General features: G+C 47.0%; 1 protein-coding gene across 1 annotated transcript in view; it reads left to right on the top strand.

Moving 5' to 3' along the window:
* NOS3 (nitric oxide synthase 3) overlaps positions 1-20,645 on the top strand; it is a 235,114-nt gene that overhangs the window by 32,523 nt on the left and 181,946 nt on the right. Inside the window, 3 exon segments of the mRNA XM_030195595.1 lie at positions 10,754-10,895; positions 15,212-15,351; positions 16,152-16,326. Coding sequence (XP_030051455.1) covers positions 10,754-10,895; positions 15,212-15,351; positions 16,152-16,326 — 457 coding nt within the window.

Below are 20,645 nucleotides of genomic sequence, written 5' to 3'. Positions count from 1 at the left end.
GGTGGGAAAATGTGGGATAAAAATGTAACAAATAAATAAATCTTCAGAAGGGACCCACAGATTTCTCCCTACCCTTATCTTTAGAGGTTGCCACTTGGCTGAGGGCTTGAGATGGAAATCTAGCCCTCACCAGAGACTTCTCTCTCTCCACATTAGTGGTTAGACTCTTCATTCATTGGTTTGATTGTCCATCCACTATCACTGGTTCGTTTTTTAGCCCCTCTTGCTTTCATGAGGTTATGGCTCCCTTACTGTATCAACCCTACCTTCTCTTACTGGTTTATCTGTCAGTTTATCAGTTTCTAACAGGTGTGATATCTCCCATTGGGGCACCCCCTTCTGGCCCGAGGGATAAGGCTTTTACCCTCTGCTCTGGGATGCCTCCCCCCCTAACCATTTGGGCTACCCACAATGAGACACAAACTAAAGACCATTCAGTAAGATGCAGGTTCTTTAATATGTCCAAACTAAACAGCATCTAGCAGAAACTGGGTCATGTCTATAATTTTAGCTATAAGCTATAAAGTTTTACTTCAGGTATACTGCACTATTTCCCAACCCCCATCTCTCTTCCTATCAGCCACATGAAGAAATTTCTGGCTAGTCACATGCTCTGATGGGGAAAATGTTGCTAAGGCAACTGGCAACTCAGATACTTGGCATATCCTGTTGCAAAAGTAATTTACTGAGAAAAGGTATGGCAAGGACCAATAGCAAGCCTCCAGCACACATGAAAGTCCCAATTACAAGTCTCCAGCCCATATGCAGCACCTATGATTGGTCCAGGCAGGGCCGTGCCTAGGGTCTGTGGCGCCCCCCTGCAGACTATCAGTTGGCGCCCCCCCCCATGAAAATGATCACGCCCCCCCCCCCATGAAAATGATCGCTCACCACTTGCCACACTGAAAGGAATTGTCAGCAATATTCTTAGAAACAAATTGCTATACATTGCAAAATAAGATAGCAGATGTAAATTCTCAAAGTGGACATATTCCAAACGCTAAAATGAAAATAAAATAATTTTTTTCTACCTTTGTTGTCTGGTGACTTTCTTTTTTCAATCATGCTGGTCCAGTATCTGATTCTGCTGCTATATGTCCTCTTAACTCCATTTCCAGGGCTTCCTTTCCATTTATTTCTTTACTTTTCTCCTTTCTTCTTCATTTCTTGCTCTATATCCATTTCCAGCAATTTCTCCTCTCTCCCTGGGTCCTGCCCTCCCATCCATGTCCATTCTTGTCCCTCTCTGCCCTTCCCTCCTCCATCCATACCCAGCAATCCTCCTCTCTCCCCTCCCCTCCATTTCCAGCAATTTGTCCTCTCCCTGGGCCCCCATGTCCATCCTTGTCCCTCTCTGCCCTTCCCTCCTCCATCCATAGCCAGCAATCCTCTCTCCCCTCCCCTTCACTTCCAGCAATTTGTCCTGTCCCTGGGCCCTGCCCTCCCATCCATGCCTCTCTGCCCTTCCCTCCGCACCCTGGGGCCTTTAAATCTTTTACTTCCGGTCGCAGCAGCGTCAGTGAAAGCGGAGCGCTGCCGACATCTCCCTTCCCTTTGCGCTCTTGGTTCCCTCAGTGTCCGCCTTCTTCTGACGTCAGAAGAAGGCGGGACACTGAGGGAACCAACGAGTGCAAGGGAAGGGAGACGTCGGCAGCAGTGGCGTAGCTAGGGTAGTTGACACCCGGGGCCGGTCATTGTTTAACACCCCCCCCCAATCCAGTACTAGGCATACCGAGAATACAAAACACTCACGACCTATAGAGCAATTTTACCATACCATAAGCAGTCATTTCTACGAGTTATACAAGGAAAAGGAAAGCATCTTAAACACTACAGTGAGCACTAGAACATCAATTCACCTATTGTAAAACGAAACCAGACAGAATAGTACAGATCGTAGATCCTGCACAGTCAATGCCAACTGAAAGCCATGTCTTTTCAAACACAGATACACCCAAATCCACTATAGGATAAGTAATCATAAACTTTCTATTTAGACAAAAATTAAACTGAACCCCCGATGCCAGACTCTGCATACAATGCAACACCACAGAAACAGAAAATGTCCCCTAGTACTGTGCAAAATATAAAGACAGCAGATGTAAATTTGAAAAAACTAACAAATACCAATCACCACTTTACAAATTAACAAATAGAAATAAAACAAATACAGAAAATAAAATAATACCATTTTATTGGACTAATACATTTAGCTTCCAGAGGCCAAAATCTCCTTCCTCAGGTCAATACAGTATAGTGCTGTTACAGTATCCTATCCTGATTTGCGGAAGGGGGTTTTGTTCTCTGAAAGTTAAGTCAAAATGTATTAAAATTAGTCCAATAAAAAGATTACCTTATTTACATGTTCTATTTATAAACATTTATTAACACAGCTAAAATACTATATCCTAAAGCAAAATAATAAAAATATATATTTACAGTTTGTTGTCTTTGGTTTCTGCTTTCCTTATCTTCTTTTCACCGTTTTCCTTCCATCCAGCATCTGTCTTCGCTCTCTCTCTGCTCTCAAGTGTCTGCCCTCTCTAATGTCCCTTCCATCCACCATCTGCCCCAGTCTGCCATCTCTCTCTCCCCCTTCCATCCACCATCTGCACTCTCTCTCTCTCCTTTCCCTCTAGCATTTGCCCTCTATCTCTGCCCCCTTCCATCCACTGTCTGCTCTTTCACTCCCTTCTATCCACTGTCTGCCCTTTCTCTCTGCTCCTTCGATTCACCATTTGCCCTCTCTCTTTCCCCCTCCCATCCATTCAGGGTCTGCCCTCCCTCTCACTCCCCATTCCATCCAGGATCTATCCCCCTCTCTCACTGCCCCCTCTTTTCGGCTCCCAGTTCCCACCTGCGGCTGCCCCTAGTTCCAGATCCATTGATTCTCCCATCCACCCCTGCCCCAGGCATGACCCCATTCTCCCTCCTGCTCACTTTTCAGACCCCAGTTCCAGCTCCATGCCCCTTCTCCCATCTGTCTCCCACCCAGTCCCTTCTGCCCATCCGAGTCCCCCTCACCCCATCTGTCTCCCACCTAGTCCCTTCTGCTATCCAAGTGCCCCCCACCCTCATCCCATCTGTCTCCCACCCAGTCCCTTCTGCCCATCCGAGTCCCCCTCACCCCATCTGTCTCCCACCCAGTCCCTTCTGCTATCCAAGTGCCCCCCACCCTCACCCCATCTGTCTCCCACCCAGTCCCTTCTGCCCATCCGAGTCCACCCTCACCCCATCTGGCTCCCACCCAGTCCCTTCTGCTATCCAAGTGCCCCCCCACCCTCCACCCCATCTGTCTCCCACCCAGTCCCTTCTGCCCATCCGAGTCCCCCTCACCCCATCTAGCTCCCACCCAGTCCCTTCTGCTATCCAAGTGCCCCCCACCCTCACCCCATCTGTCTCCCACCCAGTCCCTTCTGCCCATCCGAGTCCCCCTCACCCCATCTGTCTCCCACCCAGTCCCTTCTGCTATCCAAGTGCCCCCCACCCTCACCCCATCTGTCTCCCACCCAGTCCCTTCTGCCCATCCGAGTCCCCCTCACCCCATCTGGCTCCCACCCAGTCCCTTCTGCTATCCAAGTGCCCCCCACCCTCACCCCATCTGTCTCCCACCCAGTCCCTTCTGCCCATCCGAGTCCCCCCTCACCCCATCTGTCTCCCACCCAGTCCCTTCTGCTATCCAAGTGCCCCCGCACCCTCACCCCATCATATGTCTCCCACCCAGTCCCTTCTGCCCATCCGAGTCCCCCTCACCCCATCTGTCTCCCACCTAGTCCCTTCTGCTATCCAAGTGCCCCGCACCCTCACCCCATCATATGTCTCCCACCCAGTCCCTTCTGCCCCATCCGAGTCCCCCTCACCCCATCTGTCTACCACCTAGTCCCTTCTGCTATCCAAGTGCCCCCCACCCTCATCCCATCTGTCTCCCACCCAGTCCCTTCTGCCCATCCGAGTCCCCCTCACCCCCTCTGTCCTCCCACCCAGTCCCTTCTGCTATCCAAGTGCCCCCCACCCTCACCCCATCTGTCTCCCACCCAGTCCCTTCTGCCCATCCCCCTCACCCCATCTGGCTCCCACCCAGTCCCTTCTGCTATCCAAGTGCCCCCCACCCTCACCCCATCTGTCTCCCACCCAGTCCCTTCTGCCCATCCGAGTCCCCCTCACCCCATCTAGCTCCCACCCAGTCCCTTCTGCTATCCAAGTGCCCCCCACCCTCACCCCATCTGTCTCCCACCCAGTCCCTTCTGCTATCCAAGTGCCCCCCACCCTCACCCCATCTGTCTCCCACCCAGTCCCTTCTGCCCATCCGAGTCCCCCTCACCCCATCTGGCTCCCACCCAGTCCCTTCTGCTATCCAAGTGCCCCCCACCCTCACCCCATCTGTCTCCCACCCAGTCCCTTCTGCCCATCCGAGTCCCCCTCACCCCATCTGTCTCCCACCCAATCCCTTCTGCTATCCGAGTCCTCCCCCACCTTCACGGTCACCCCATCTGTCCCCCCACCCTCACCCTGCCTCGTCTTCTCCCTGCCACCCGTCTTTAAAAAGAAATTGCCGACGCGATAGCGAGCGCAGCACCTCGTGTGGAAGTAAAAGAAGCGAATCCGATCATCTCATTGGGCCTTCCTTCACTGTCCCGCCCTAGAGGAAATAGGAAGTTGCGTCAGAGGAGGGCGGGACAGTGAGGGAAGGCCCAATGAGATGATCGGATCCGCTTCCTTTACTTCCACACGAGGTGCTGCGCTCGCTATCGCGTCGGCAAATAAATTTAAAGGGCTGGTACGGGGGGGTGGGGTGCCAGGATGAAGAGCAGCGGGAGCGGCGGCACCCCCCTTTCTGGTGACACCCGGGGCGACCAAAAGATTTTAAGGCCTCGGCGGGGCGATGGTAAGCACCGCGGCGGCGCCCTCCAGAGGTGGGCGCCCCCCTGCGGCGCTTACCTCGCTTACCGCATCGGCACGGCCCTGGGTCCAGGATAGAGGAGCGGTGGATGCTCACCACGGCCTATAAAACCACGCTGCAGACAAAGAGACTCTGAAATAGTCAGGATGGCAGGAGAGTTTCATATCTTTGCCACAGCCTGTTTCCAGGGGGGTACTCTTCCCCCCCCTGATAGATTCATAGCTATAGAAAATTAGTTTCTTTCTTTAATTTATTCTTTCTTTCTCTGCTTTCTCTTTGTTCTGTGACCTTTGTATGAGGACCACAAACAGAACGGAAGATGAACCAAAACAGACCAGAAAAGGACCATAGGGAGTAAGAGCACCAGAAAAGTTTATTGGGACCCTACACGGTCCATGTTTCGGCCAACAGGCCTTCCTCAGGTGTCCTGAATCTGACGTTTACAGATGCACCTCCGAGATACTCATGAAACAAAAAACAAAATACTGAAATGGTTAAAGGTCCTGGAAATTAATTACCTTCCTAGACTTTTAGAGTCTCCTTCTCTCTTTCTTCCATCTTCCCGGTACTCCTCCTCCAGCAGGCTTTCCAGGCTCTCCTCTCCTCCTCTCGAGCAGCAACTAATACACACTGCTCATGTTGGCCCCACAGTCTTCCCTCTGGTGCAACTTCCTGTTTCCGCATAGGTGGGAATACATCAGGGGGAAGGCTCTGGGGCCGGTACAAGCAGTATGTATCAGTCGCTGCAGGTGAAGATCTGCTATTTACAGGGTATGCAGCAGTGTCGTAGCCAAGGGTGGGCCTAGATGGGCCTAGGCCCACCCACTTTGGGCTCAGGCCTACGCAGTGGCAGCACACCTATGATGTGTCTGGCAGGGATCCCCTAGCCCCACCAGCTGAAAACTCCCAACAACTGTCCCTCCTGCATACCAAGGGCGTAGCCAGACACCCACATTTGGGTGGGCCTGGGCCCAAGATAGGTGGGCAGAACTCCACCCTGCCCCACAAGTGATTTGGTCTCTCACACATCCCCCCTTTTAAATAGCAGATTTTCACCAGCAGCGAGCAGCAACTAATATACACTGCTCATGTTGGCCTCACAGTCTTCCCTCTGATGCAACTTCCTGTTTCCGCATAGGCGGGAATACATCAGAGGGAAGACTGTGAGGCCAACATGAGCAGTGTATATTAGTTGCTGCTCGCTGCTGGTGAAAATCTGCTATTTAAAAGGGGGGATGTTTGAGAGACCATATGGCATGCAGGTGAGAGAGTGAGAGACCAAATCACTTGTGGGGCAGGGTGGAGTTCTGCCCACCTATCTTGGGCCCAGGCCCACCCAAATGTGGGTGTCTGGCTACGCTCTTGGTATGCAGGAGGGACAGTTGTTGGGCGTTTCGGCTGGTGGGGCTTGAGGATCCCTGCCAGCCATATCATAGGTATGTTGCTACTGGGTGGGCCCGAGCCAAAGTGGGTGGGCCTGAGCCCACCCAGGCCCACCCTTGGCTATGCCACTATTGCCCTGTCCTCTAACCTTAGAGTGCCCTGTCCTGGAGCCTCTCTAGAACCCTGGAGTGCTGGTCTTTCCCTTGTGTGTATCCCCTTTCTCAAATCTAAAACCTTCCTTTCAAATTCCCCTTCCAGGAAGGCACTGCTAATTAGCCCAGCTGGAAGCCTGATGAGTCAGCAGCTCCCCACCCCCGCCCCCCCCCCCCCCCCCCCCCCCCCCCCCCACCTAACTGTAGTCAAACTCCTTTTAAATGGACCAAGCACAAAAATAGCCAAACTTGAACAGAGGATTTTTTCTGTTTTGTCCACTTTTGACTGCCCAGGCTACATACCACACAGGACATGGGAGCACAAACTCCTTTTCTGTTGGGTCATTCTCTTCTGCATTCAATTGCAGTTTGGTTTTCTCTTATTCAAGTCTCCGTGTTCTCCTGTTGTGAACATCTCAGCTCACTACATCGCTTCATGCACCCTGTGCTCTTCACAAGCCTCTCTTCTCTTTTGGGTCCTTGATTTTCTCTCATATTCAAGCCTTTTGATCCGTTTCAGTGCACTTCTCCCTAACAGCATACCAGAAAGTGTGTCCCTGTGGAGAGTGACAGCGGGGGTAATGTTTGGGTTTGATAAAAGAAGTTATAAGGAGGTACCAGAGGTCTTTAGTTGCCAGAACCCCCGTCGGGACCCTTGGGATTATTGGGGGATCCTGGAGTGCAATTAATAAATACAGGTTGGATATGAGCAGATTCTATTTACCACCACCCTCTGCCACCTGTCGATCAACCAGTTTCCAATCCAGCTCACCAATTTGGGTCCTAAGTTCAGTCCTCTCAGCTTATTCATGAGTCTTCTGTGAGGGACCGTATCTAAGGCTTTGCTGAAATCCAAGTAGCGTGTCCTTCATCCAATTCTTTGGTCTCTCAGTTGAAGAGCCATTTGGCGGGATTTTCCTTTGGTAAAACCATGTTGCCTTGGATCCTGTAACCCATTGGCTTCTAGGAAGTTAACTATCCTTTCCTTCAACTGCGACTCTATTATTTTTCCTACCACCAACATGAGGCTTAACGACCTTCTTCCTTGTCTCCACTTTGTGAAGAGGAACCACATCAGCTCATCTCCAGTCCCAAGGAACCTCGCCCGTCTCTAAGGATCCATTAAATAAATCCTTAAGAGGTCCCACTAGGACTTCTCTGAGCTCTCTCAATATCCTGGGATGTCTCCCATCCAACCCCTTAGATTCGTCCACTTTCTGTTTCACAAGCTGTTTATAAACGCTTTCTTCCATGAATGGTACAATATCCTCTCCATTCCCAGATACTCCCTCAGCAGACAACCATGGTCCTTTTCCAGGATTTTCTTCCGTGAACACAGAGAAGTATTTGTTTTGCACGTTCGCTCTATCCTCATCACTCTCCACATAGCTATTCTCAGTATCTTTCAGTCTAGCAATTCCATTTCTATTTTTTCTCCTTTCCCCAATATATCACCTCTCTTTACCTCTTTAGCCATTTTTTCTTCCACCTGCGCTTTTGCTAGCCATATTTCCCTCTTCACTTCTTTGAGCTTAATCCAGTAATCTTTTCCATGATCTTCTCTTTGAGTTCTTTTGTATTTCTTGAACAAAGCTTCTTTTGCCCTTATTATTTCAGCCACTTGTTTGGAAAACCATATAGGCTTCCTGTTTCTCTTGTTTTTGTTTAGTTTTCTTGCGTAAAGATCAGTTGCCATATTTATAACAGTTTTTAGCTTGGGCCACTGCACGTCCACTTCTCCGTTTCCTACCCTTGCCTTCAGCTCCTTCTTCAAGCATTCCCCCATTTTACCAAAATCAGTACGTCTGAAATCTAGTACTTTGAGTTTTGTGCGTTTGCACTCTGCTTTTTTTTTTTTTACATCATACCATATCGTGTGATGATCGCTATTACCTAGGTGGGCACCCACACGGACATTAGAAACACTTCCTCTGTTTGTGAGCACTAAATCCAACGTCATCCCTTCCCTCATGGGTTCCGTCACCAGTTGTCTGAGCAGGGCACTGACAGGCATCTACGTTCTCTCTACTTCTTTATGATTCTGCCAACAGGAAGTTCCAGTCCACATCAGGCAAGTTGAATCTCCCAACAATAGCACCTCAAAATAATTTTAACATTGACATCTAAAGCCTTTAGGCCTGGGGCCCCACAATATCTCGCTAACCTCTCTATTCCTTACTCTCCCGAGTCCCGCCCTTCTTCTTTATTCTATCAGTGACTACCGTCTATTCCTCCCTGGCCCCAAATAAACTGTACTTGAATCGCCTAGACACCGCACTTTCTACTTTGCAACCCCTTTCTGTCACAGCCCTGCTGTGCTGCCCGTCCAGACACACATTTTTCCCCTGCCAGGTCCCGTGGCACTCCCTATGGCAGGTGGTTGGACTCTGGCATCTCATGGGAGTTGTCAGCCTCCCAGCTGAAGACATGCCCTTAAAGGGGCAGCGCGCAGCTGTTCTGGAATGCCTGGAGAGCCCCACTTCCGGCCTTGTGGATATTAGAGGGTGGTACCTGCCTTCCTTTGGTGCCTTTGTAACAAGTCTCCAGTTTATGCCTTGCCTCATGTGTCAACAGTCCTGTCTTGCCCAGCTTTGTCCTCAGCCCCAGCTCTGCCTTGTCCTGCTTTGTCTCATCTGGATCCAGTTTCTGCCTTGCTTGTCTTGTCCTGCCTTTCCACATCTGGATCCAGTTCTTGCCTTGCCTGCCTTGTCCTGCTATGTCTTGCCTGGATCCAGTTCTTGCCTTGCCTGCCTTCTCCTGTCTTCAGGCAAGCCTGCCTCATCCTGTCTCCAGTTCTTGCCTTGCCTGGCTTGGTTCAGCTTTACCTGGCCTGGTTCTAGTTCCTGCCTTGCTTGCCTTGTCCAGCCTTGTCTTGTCTGCTTCCAGTTTCAGCCTTGTCTCCAGCTTCAGCCAAGCCTAGCTCATCTTGTCTTCAGCCAAACCCTTCCTGCCTTACCTAGTGCTTTGCTTAGTGCTGTGCCTAGCCTGAGTGACTCACCTGCCACTACGGCCCAAGAACACACCGCCCTGGAGTTTGTGACACTTTCTTTGGGAACTTTCTTCCTCTGGAGAGTCGTGTTGAACTGTCCTTGAAAAAATTCAGACCTGCTGTAAAGTCTTGGCTCTTCCGTCAAGCTTATAACTAAACTTAGGCCTGTTTCACTGCAGACTCCACCACTCCTTCCCTTCACCCTCTAGACATTTTGCTTGCCTTGCCCTTCCCCTTTTCTTATCTCTTACACTTCCCTTCTCCCAAGGCTATTCTTTGGTACACTGGTAAGTGAATGTATTATATTCTTTTCTATTTTTATTGTAGTTCCTTTCTCTCTTATTTATACTGTAATTTATGGAATTGTAAACTGCCTTGGTCTGCTAGTTAATTAAAACAGTATAGCAAGTTTGGATAAATAAATATTCAAATCCCAGGCTAAAACCCCACATTTTTGAGGCTGCTTTTAACTCATAACCCTTTATTCACCTACTTAATGCCCTTGTTGTTTTAATAATTCCCATAATAAATGAAACTCCCTAATCCCTTATTTGTCCTGTTTGTCTCTTGCATAGATTGTAAATTCTTTCGAGCAGGGTCTGTCTCTTATGCATCTGTGTACAGTGCTGCGTATGTCTTTTAGTGTTATAGAAATGATTACTAAATACTAGTAATTTTGACAGCAAAATGAAGCTGGAGGGTAGTAATTTTGGTTAAAACATATATAAACACCATTAAAATAATGAACAGTAGAATATAGCAGATAAAACAATCTCATATATGACACTGTCCTGCATAAATTAAAGTATGATCAAGTAGACTATTTCTTCAAGGATAAGATAAATGGTGGAACCACTTCAAAAAAGAAGGTTTTTCACCTCGCTTACCTTACCCCTCAGGATTCTTTGCTTGTCTCAAGCTTTTCTGTTTTTCAATAATGTTGTTTACTTGCATCACTTTCACTGGGAGGTTGTTCTCTGCATCCATCACACTTCTCTTCAGTCTCCTTCCCTCTGACCACATGTCATGGACCCTTGTTCTAGATGACCTTTTAGGAATTACCTCCTAAGTAACTTAAACGCACTCTTGCAGAATAGCGCCTAATCATTTTGCTTCCTCTTCCAAGCATAAAAGTACACTTACCTGCGAAATTGTTGGTATTCTATATATTTCTGGTGCATAAATGCAGACACCCAGTTATAGAATTGCCCTTCACATGTCAAGGTCCTATAAAAAGCAAGTAATCAACCTCATTGTCTTGGTAACACTCTTCTCTTCTCCCGTCAACCTGAGGTGTAACCACAAATAGACTTTCTCTTATACTCCCAGGGCATCGATCACCATCTTCCCGCAGAGGACGGACGGACGTAGTGATTTTCGGATCTGGAACCAGCAGCTCATTCGCTATGCTGGTTACAAACAGGAAAATGGCGCGATCCTAGGGGACCCCATTAGCGTGGAGCTAACAGAGGCAAGGTTTGGTTTCATATACATTACGCTAAGGGCTGGATTCAGTAAACGGCGCTGAAAATGAGATGCTGGGAAAAATCGACGCTCAGCGCTATTGTACAAAGGGTACTCTGGGTTGAGTGCTCTTTATAGGATAACAGCTAGCACCGATTCCCACGACTAGTTTTAGGCAGCAGGACTTACGCCAACTGAATCCTGGTGTACGTCCTGGCACGCAAGTTGAACGCACATCCCTGAAATTCTATAACACTGCACTCAACTTTTCAGAACACCTCTGACCCGCCCATAAACATAAGAATAACCATACTGGGTCAGACCAATGGTCAATCCAACAGTGGCCAATCCAAGTCACAAGTTCCTGGCAGAAACCCAAAAGTGTGACTAGTATTCCACCACCTTGAAACTGCCCCACAAAGTAACGGGCTCACCTGGGATTTGAACCCAAGACCTCTTGCACCCAAGGTGAGAATCATATCCTTAGAGCAATGAACCACTGGGCTGCTGTGCTGATTCACTCATGCCCCTCCCATGGCCACTCCCCCTTTTTGGGTTACGCTATATGGGATTTAGGGGCCCCTAAATCCCATATTATAGAAAGACGCATGGTCAGATGTGCTTACAACTCTTGATTGGTGCCAATTAATGTCAATAATAGCATGACTGTTAGTGGCTCATTAACCAATTAAGTTATGTGTGTATTAGAGAATGACACAGGGACAAAGTTTGTCCCCGTCCCCACCCCATCCCTGTGGGTTCTGTCTCTGTCCTTGCCCCGTCCCTGCAGACACTGTTTCCGTCCCCATGGGCTCTGTTCTAATCTGCAGAAACCTCAAACAATTATGATTTTCTATTTAAATTTTTTTATTAAACTATAAAAAGGAACAATATGCTGTGCAACTATTGTGTATAAATTACAAATAGAAAACAATAATAACAGCAAGCAGCTATAATAACCCTCCTCCTCACCACCCTCTAGCCTTCCAACCCCAACAATAGCTGATTTCTACTACTCCAAGGAATCCTAATCCACCCTGTTAAAATGTCCAGGGGTACAAAATACAACCCGGTCTGTATGCCCTAGAGGAGAGAAATATGCCCTATGAAGAACTGTTATGATTTTTTAATCTGTGGATCAGTAAGAAGTTATCAACAATCTCAGGATTCAGTCTAGCTCTCCTGTCTTCCGCAGTCCTTCCTGCAATAGAAGATGTCTTCATAGAAGATGTGCTGGTAGCAGGATGTACCAGGGGCGGGCCTGGATGGGCCCGGGCCCAGCCACTTTCCCTCCAGGCCCGCCCATCCAACATCCTTTGCTCGCTGTTGCTGCCTTTTCTCCCGCGGCTCCAGGTACGGCCGACCGGGAGACAGTGTTCAGCATTGCCTGCGTGCCTGCCCTGAAATAATTCTTCTCCCCAGGCTCCGCTGCATCGGTCCCTGAATTCTCTTTTTCGCCCGTCGCACAGCGCTGCCATTCACACAGGCAGCTCCGCTCCCCTTTGCCGCGTCCATCCGGCCCTCTCTGATGCACTTACTGTTTATGTAGGGCCAGATGGACGCGGCAGGGGGGAGCGGAGCTGCCTGTGTGAATGGCAGTGCTGCCTGACAGGCGAAAAAGAGAATGCAGGGATCGATGCAGCGGAGCCTGGGGAGAAGAATTATTTCAGGGCAGGCAGGCACACAGGCAATGTTGAACGCTGCCTCCCGGACAGCCGTACCTGGAGCTGCGGGAGAAAAGGCAGCAACAGCGAGCGAAGGATGTTGGATGGGCGGGCCTGGAGGGCAGAACTAAAGTAAGTGCTGGACCTTTGGGAGGAGGACGGGGGGGGGGGGGGGGCTGGAGGGAAGGGATAATTTTGCCAGAGTCAGACTTGTGGGAGGAAGGGGATTGGAGGGAATGGAGAGAGCTACTGGTTGTGGGAGGAAGAGGAGGGATAGGATCTGAATGGAAGAGAGAGAGAGTTGCTGGAGGTGGGAGGAAAAGGAGGAGGGGATCTGAATGGAAGGGAGAGAGCTGCTGGACATGAGAGGGAGAGGAGGAAGGGGCTGGAGAGCTGCTGGACATGGGATGGAGAGGAGGAAGGGACTGGAGGGAAAGGAGAGAGCTGCTGGACATGGGAGGGAGAGGAGGAAGGGGCTGGAGAGCTGCTGGACAAGGGAGGAAGAGCAAGAAGGGACTGGAGGGATGGCAGAGGAGGAGGGGACTGGATGGAAGGGAGAGAGCTGCTGGAGGAAGAGGAGGAGGGGTTCTGGATGGAAGGGAGAGAGCTGCTGGATGTGGGAGGAGGAGGAGGAGGGAATCTGGATGGAAGGGAGAGAGATGCTGGATGTGGGAGGAAGAGGGGGAGGAGAACTGGAGGGAAGGGAGAGAACTGCTGGTACTGTTTCCCTTCCCTCCCTCCTTGTGCTGTACCAGCAGTTCTCTCCCTTCCCTCCAGTATCACTGATACCAGACCAAGGAGATGAAGGAAAAGGGAACAAATACTAAACCTACAGCGTGAGGGAGGAAGGGAGGGCGGGGTGGGCGGGGAATCAAGCAACCAAACCAGATGTTAGAAAGGGGAGGGAGTGAGAGGGAGAGAAGCTGGATGGGGTAGGGTCAGAGGGTAGAGATATAATGCCACTAAGGACAAAGAGAGGGGAGAAGCTGGACAGAGATATATAGGGACACAGAGAAAGGGAGATACTAAACATGGAGGAAGATAGAGGTACAGAGATGGAAGAAGATGGATAGTGGACATGGAGAGAGAGTAGAAATATCAAATGGACACGAGACCTTGGTGAGTGAGTTAAGAGAAGACAGAAGGATGTAGAAACCAGAGCCTGGGACCAACATGACTTGGAAAAATAAAATCAGCAGACAACAAAAGGTAGAAAAAAGAATTTTATTTTTCTACTTTGTGACTAGAATATGTCAGATTTGAAATGTACATCCTGCTAGATATGGCTGGGTCCCAAGGCAGAAATTTGGGAGGGGACACAAAAGCTTACTAACAGGCTGCACCTTCTTCAGCTTCCAGCTGGCCTGGGGTTCTCTCTGGCTAGAGGGCCAAACGCAGTTGCCCTAGTTGTACCTCCCCTAACACTGTCTCTTGCATGTGATTTTGCACAGTATAGGAGAAAATGCATCTCTTTGTATTTCTCTGTGCTGTGCTAAATGCAAGGTCTGGCCTCATGGGATTTTGATTTAATTTGTTCATGGTTTGTGGTCACTTATTCTGTATTTGTGTTCTGTGTGTGTGACCAAAGTATTCTGTGAGCATCAATTTTCTATGTAGTATTCTATAGTACTTTGGCTTCTTCAGTTTTCTTGATAGATGTATTGATATTTTAGGGCCCCACTGTAATATTTAGGGCATATTTAAGGGAATCATATGTGTGTTGGTGGGCCGTGGCTCAGTGGAGGATGAAGAGTGCACCCTCTTATATTTCCCCTAGCTCTCAATGTGGCCTGCAACCACCGAGGCCAGCACTGCTATTCCCATTGAAGTTATTGGGAGTGGGGTAGGTGTGCGGTAGGAGTAGGGGCGTGGGCAGGGCACATCAGGTGGCAGGTGTTTCTCTAGTGCCCATCCATCTAACCTGTTGGCCCACCCAAAAATTGCCTTTCTGGCTACGCCACTGGGATGTACAGGATCTCGCATGCAAATGTTGCTAGTTATGGCCAGCATGTTTTCTTGTTTTTCCAAAAAATCAAAATATTGTTGTCTGCTTCACTCAAACATAAATAACAGTCCAGTTCATTAACAGACTTCAAAGTAGAAAATGACATGGGGACATAGTTTGTCCCCGTCCCCATGGGATCTGTCCCCGCCCCGTCCCCACAAGCTCTATCCCTGTCCCCATCTCCGCGGTTACTGCGGGTACCCGTCCCTGTGTCATTCTCTAGTGTGTATCTCATGATCACATTCAAATTTCCACCTGCAAACTTGAACAACTTTTACAGAATCTGGAGGTAAGTGCTTAAGAAGGTAGGACAATATAAACAGAAGATGACTAGGGAGAAACAAGGAATAAAGGATAAAAAAGGGAAGGAGCAGAAGGGGGATGGGAACAGAGAAGGAAAAATGAGAACAAGAGGTGATGGAAAAGAAACACAAAGAAAAGGAAGAGAAGTTGACATCCAGTTAAAAGAAAACAGAGGCGAAGTATGGCAAGAAGCTAAGGGAAAACTCCATGAGTCACAACTGTACAACTCAAAGGTTGTGTCTGAGGAGGGTTCTGCACACCAAATTATGGAAAAAGGAGTCTATTCTCTTTCGCTCACATTGTACTGGACATATCTTCTGTTTAATTCTTCTGTTGTTCTCTTTCTTAAAGCTGTGTATCCAACTAGGCTGGAAACCTAAGTATGGGGCCTTCGATGTGTTACCTTTGGTACTACAGGCCAACGGGGAGAATCCAGAACTGTTTGAACTTTCACCTGAGCTCATTCTGGAAGTTCCACTCATACATCCGACGTAAGTGACTCATGGGCATCATGAACACTGATCGAATATGTTAAATAATGGACTTCTCACACCAATGGGGCAATTTTCAAAGAAGGTAACTGCTTTTTTTTTACTCAATTACCTTAAGCCAAATTATCAGGAAAACCTAACCAGCTGGGTTCATGGTTGAAAGTTCATCTAAAACTAGCCAGATAAAAGTTGTACAGCTAGATTTAGGGCTGTTCTTTGTTCAACCAGAATTATCCAACTAAGCTTAGCTGGTTAGTACTGAAAATACATGGTAACTGTCTAAAACTTAAACTGTCTCTGGAATTCTACTGGTCTACCCTTTTTTCTACTTGGTTAAATTTATGTGTCATGGGTATTTAGTCAGACAATTTGAGCTGGTTTTGGCCAGGGGGTGGGGGGTGGAACAACCAGTTCAATTTAACTGACCAATTACTGGTTAGCTGGTTTCAACTCCAAGCATATGTATCTCCATCACTCAACATGGTCACATATTTGTAGGCGCACTGATGCTGGATTACGATAGTATATTCTATAATGAAATCCGGGTGCCCAGAATCCATTGTACAATATGATCTCAACATGCAGCATAGGTGTGCTTGAAATTGCCCCCTGCTCAAAGTGTTTGCAGATCCATTGGGGAACTTCCTTGGGAAATCAGATATACAGTAATCCAAAGTGGGGTGGAGTGCATAGGGTATAAGAATCTAATTCTGCAAGTACTAGCAGAATATCTGATCCTTTCAGCTCAGATCAGTTAGCAGTTGGCTGATCTACCTCTCTTTTGTCTGACTCTTCCATAGTTACGAGTGGTTTGCCGACTTGAACCTAAAATGGTATGCCTTACCCGCTGTCTCCAACTTGCTTCTGGAGATCGGAGGACTGGAATTCCCTGCTGCCCCCTTTAACGGCTGGTACATGGGCACTGAAATCGGTATGAGGAATTTATGCGATTCCCACAGGTACAACATCTCGGAAGTAAGTGATATCTCAAATGGTTTTTGATTTTCATGTGTCTTCTTTTAGGCTGTTTAGATTCCCACAAATGTGGGAAGGACTCTGTAGCTCATTTCTTAGGTGCTGTTCGCATCTGTGTGAGTTTCATCCCGAGTACTTGTAGCTCAGCTCATAGGATCTGGCTCTGTGGGTGCTTGAGCACCCCCAGTATTGAGAAAATTCCATGCATGTGTCCAGGGAGGGGTTATTTCCATTGGGCTTAGCACCCCCAATAATTTTGAAAAGTTGACTTCTATGGCTCAGCTTGCAAACAGTTGGACCAAGAACATATTGAAATAATAAACACAGGATTTGAAATTTTCTTCTTTTTTTTTTTTTTAATGTATGCTTATTATTTCACATAAACAAGTTCAATACAATATCCAAGACTTCAACTCAGTGTACAATCCAAGTAAGCTGTTGATAACAAATGCTACCAGGATTTGAAATTTTCTAAACAGCGGTCACCCTATCTCCCAGATTCTGTATAGGTCACTCAGATTTGGACATCGATCCAAGATCCATACATAAACTAGTTAATTAGATAATAACAATCAATTATTGGAGTTAACAAGCATTTAATTGGCGGTAATTAGGAGTTACACACAGATTTGCGCTACACCCTTCTATAACATGTGCACCAAAATTTCATAGTGGCCATGGGAGGGGCATGAACAAGTCAAGGGCATTCCCAGAAATTAGGCGTGATGCTACAGAATACCTGCAGAGTGCCCTTTACAGAATCCCAGCTTAGTGCAGACCAGTGGCGTAGCCAGACATCAATTTTTTTTTGGGGGGGGGGGGGTCTGAGCCCAAAGTGGTGTGGGGGGAGAGCACATTTTGCCCCACTTCCCCTCTGCAACCACGTTTACCTGGGCTGGTGGGGGTCCTCAAGCCCCGCCAACAGAAGCCTCCCTCCAAAGCTGTTCACTGCCTCACTGCCTGCCATGCTTCCCCTTCTGGTGCACAAGCTTGGTTTTAATGAAATTGAGCATGTGCGAGGCTTCGCGCATGCTCAATTTAATTAAAACCGAGCATGCGTGCCACGGGGGGGGAAGTAGGGCAGGCGTCGAACAGTGCTGGAGGAAGGCTTCTGCTGGTGAGGTTTGGAGACCACCACCATCCAAGGTATACAGAGTTCCAGTGGGGAGGCGGGGCAAAATGTGCTGTCCTCCAACTTTGGGCTCAGACCTTCTCCCCAAATTGATGTCTGGCTACGCCACAGGTGCAGACCATCCTGGTGCCTAACTTTGAATGTCAGTTATTGAATCTATTCCGATGGGGGTAATTTTACAAAGTAAAGAGGGAGACAGTGGGAAAGGGACCACGGACTTCAGAAACGAGAAGGACAGTCTTATGCTTTAATGGATTTATTGATCAAAGACGTGACACAACTCTGTGTCAAGGAATCTTATGAGTAGTTTGATCTCAAAAATCTTCAAAAGTGAAGCATTTCAAAAATAAAATGTAAGGTGGTCTTAAAAAATACCTTTATGATAGCTTTTGTGAGCCTTCAAATATGCTTAGCTAAAACTTGGGCCGAAACACAGCTTTGTGTCGAGTGTTTGATCAATAAATCAACTAAAGCATAAGATTATCCTTCTTGTCTCTCAAGTCCGTGGTCCTTTTCCCATTTTCTTCCTCTTCACCTTGCGTATTCCCATGAGATTATTGAGTTCTCCGCATCCGTGGAGTTCTTTTGGTAACTTTACAAGGGCATTTTCATGCAGATTTGCCAGTATATGCATGTAAAATTTAATTTAATGTGCCATTTATAATCCGCTTTATTGACAAGTTCTAAGCAGTTTAAACAATATGTTATCAAAAGATTTTCTAACATTAATTAGTAATAACTTATAGTGGAACTGTTCAGTATACAGTAAACAATATTACATTACATCTTATTAGACATTGTTGAGCATAATTGTTTATGTAAGATCATATTTAATATGAAACTTGATAGTCTTTGGAACTCATAGTCTATAACGTAGACCATAGGCGGTCGGTGGCCCAACTGTTTGGGGAGGCTAAAGGGGGCGGGGTTAGGGGTGGAGCTTAAATCCATAATTGTCTGATAACACGCAGAAAAAATAAATAAATAAAAGTCACAATACCTTTTATTAAATTTAGATATTAGATATGTATCATATGTCAAAGAATAAAGTGGTTGCTCAAAGCATATACTAACCACAATCGCTCAACTTCAAAACACTATGCACAACTTTGTCCAAAAACACACTCAGAACCTTACTGTACCATAAATATTACACTGGGCAGAACCTAATACACCAATATACCACCCATACGGAAAATGCAGACTGTCAACAATATGAAACAAGGGATCATAATATCACAATTCTCATGTAGAGCCAGAAAACACCCTAATTCATGTTTAATGTGGGATAAAATGCCATAAATATGTAAATAAATATAAACTTTTAATGTTGAGCACCTGATTCTCAAAGTGGACATATTCCAAACACTATAATGAAAATAAAATGATCTTTTCTACTTTTGTTGTCTGGTGACTTTTTCTGATCATGCTGGCCCAGTATCCGTTCTGCTGCTATCTGTCCTCAGTGCAGGTCAGGAAGTCATCCTCCTTAAATATCTCCCTGGCAACCCAGGACACCTCCAGCCAACCCCCCCCCTGCTTTCCCAGCAGTAAGGTAAACAAACCATAAACCAATTTCTACAACTGCTAGAGGGCTTTCACTGCAGCTCCTGCTGTGAGGATGGAGATAAATCAACAATTTAATCCCCTCAGAGCAGCTGGACTCCACAGCTGATCCATTCTGCTGCAGCAGGGGGGAGGCTTAGCCTCTCCAAGCCTCTTATACCGGGCGCCTATGACGTAGACCCTTCGCCATTTTTATCGGAATAAGTTTAGGTTTCGTGTGAGTGTTCTGCTAGGTTTAGTAAGCGTCTGAAATGCAGATAGTTGGTTATTAATCTTTTGTCTCGTGACAGTAAGTTCCACAGTTCCGTTCCTTTGCCTGTAATTGTCATATTGTGAGTTTTCTTTCATCGGTCTTGTGAAGTTGGGTTGAGGTAGTTGGATGAGGTGCCGAATGTAGGATGGTGTGAGGCCATCGAGACTTTTAAAGATCATTGTTAGTAGCTTGAATTCTATTCTTGCTTTAATGGGTAGCCAGTGTAGTTTGATGAGAAATGGTGTAGCATGATGCAGCTTATAAAATGACACAGCCCTGTAGTAGTTGTGTTCAGGGGGCAGGTCATAGGTGGAGTCACAATTTACGCTGGTAATTTCTAGACTAGTGTTTCCCAAGTCAGTCCTGGAATACCCCCTTGCCAGTCAGGTTTTCAGGATATCTACAATGAATATGCATGAGATTAATTTGCATACACTGCCTCCATTGTATGCAAATCTTTTATGCATATTCATTGTGGATATCCTGATAATCTGACTGGTAAGGGAGTGCTCCAGGACCAACTTGGGAAACACTGTTCTAAAATATTTGCACTCATTTACACCTGCTTCTGAAGAAGTATAAATGTCCATGGTTTAATTTTAGCTACGGTTTATGCAGCTTTTCTGGTACAGTTTCACAGACAGAAATTCACCTCTGTGGCTCTCATTTTCAAAATGAAAAAAATCTCAATGGGCAAAAAAAAAAAATCCATCTCTAAACACATTTAAAGTCATGATTTTTCAAAATGCTAAATTAGGACATGTTTCCCTGCAGTTCATCCAAATGGTAAGTTGGAGACCTGTTTAAGGCGAGACTAGGGTGGACCCAAAAGTTGGACGTCTTTCAGTAACAATGGAACAGGGAAAAACATCCAAGGCAAAAAAGGACATGTTCATCTAGATCTGTTTTAGTCAAGACTAAGTCAGAAAAAGGTAGAGCCATACAGGAGAGACGGAAATTGTTTCTAACCTTGCGGCAAAAAACAATTTCCTTGGGAGCTTCATTCTTTTTACATTACCCTTGCAAGTGTTTGGTGAAATGTTTGAATGATCAGTATATATTCTTTTTACCAGTCCAATTACATTCGCTTCTTGATTTAAAGAAGTTGTCCATAGCACCCACTCTGCCTGTTGTCGAAACTAACCCCCCTGTTTAGTAAGCCGCGTAACAATGCCGACACAGCCCATTCAAAGTGAATGGGCTGTGACAGCATTAGCACATCGCCAGTCACTAGCGCGGTTTAGTAAACAGGGGGGGATTTGTATGATGTAGGGAAGTAGTTAGCCATTAAGGAGCAGATTCTATATATGGCGCCTAAGAAAATCGGCGCTCAAATCAGTGGCAACTAAATGTATTCTGTAATCGGTG

The sequence above is a fragment of the Microcaecilia unicolor genome, chromosome 1 (genome assembly GCF_901765095.1).
Source record: "Microcaecilia unicolor chromosome 1, aMicUni1.1, whole genome shotgun sequence".
Taxonomy (NCBI): Eukaryota; Metazoa; Chordata; class Amphibia; order Gymnophiona; family Siphonopidae; genus Microcaecilia; species Microcaecilia unicolor.
This window is presented reverse-complemented; position numbering and strand designations above follow the sequence as displayed.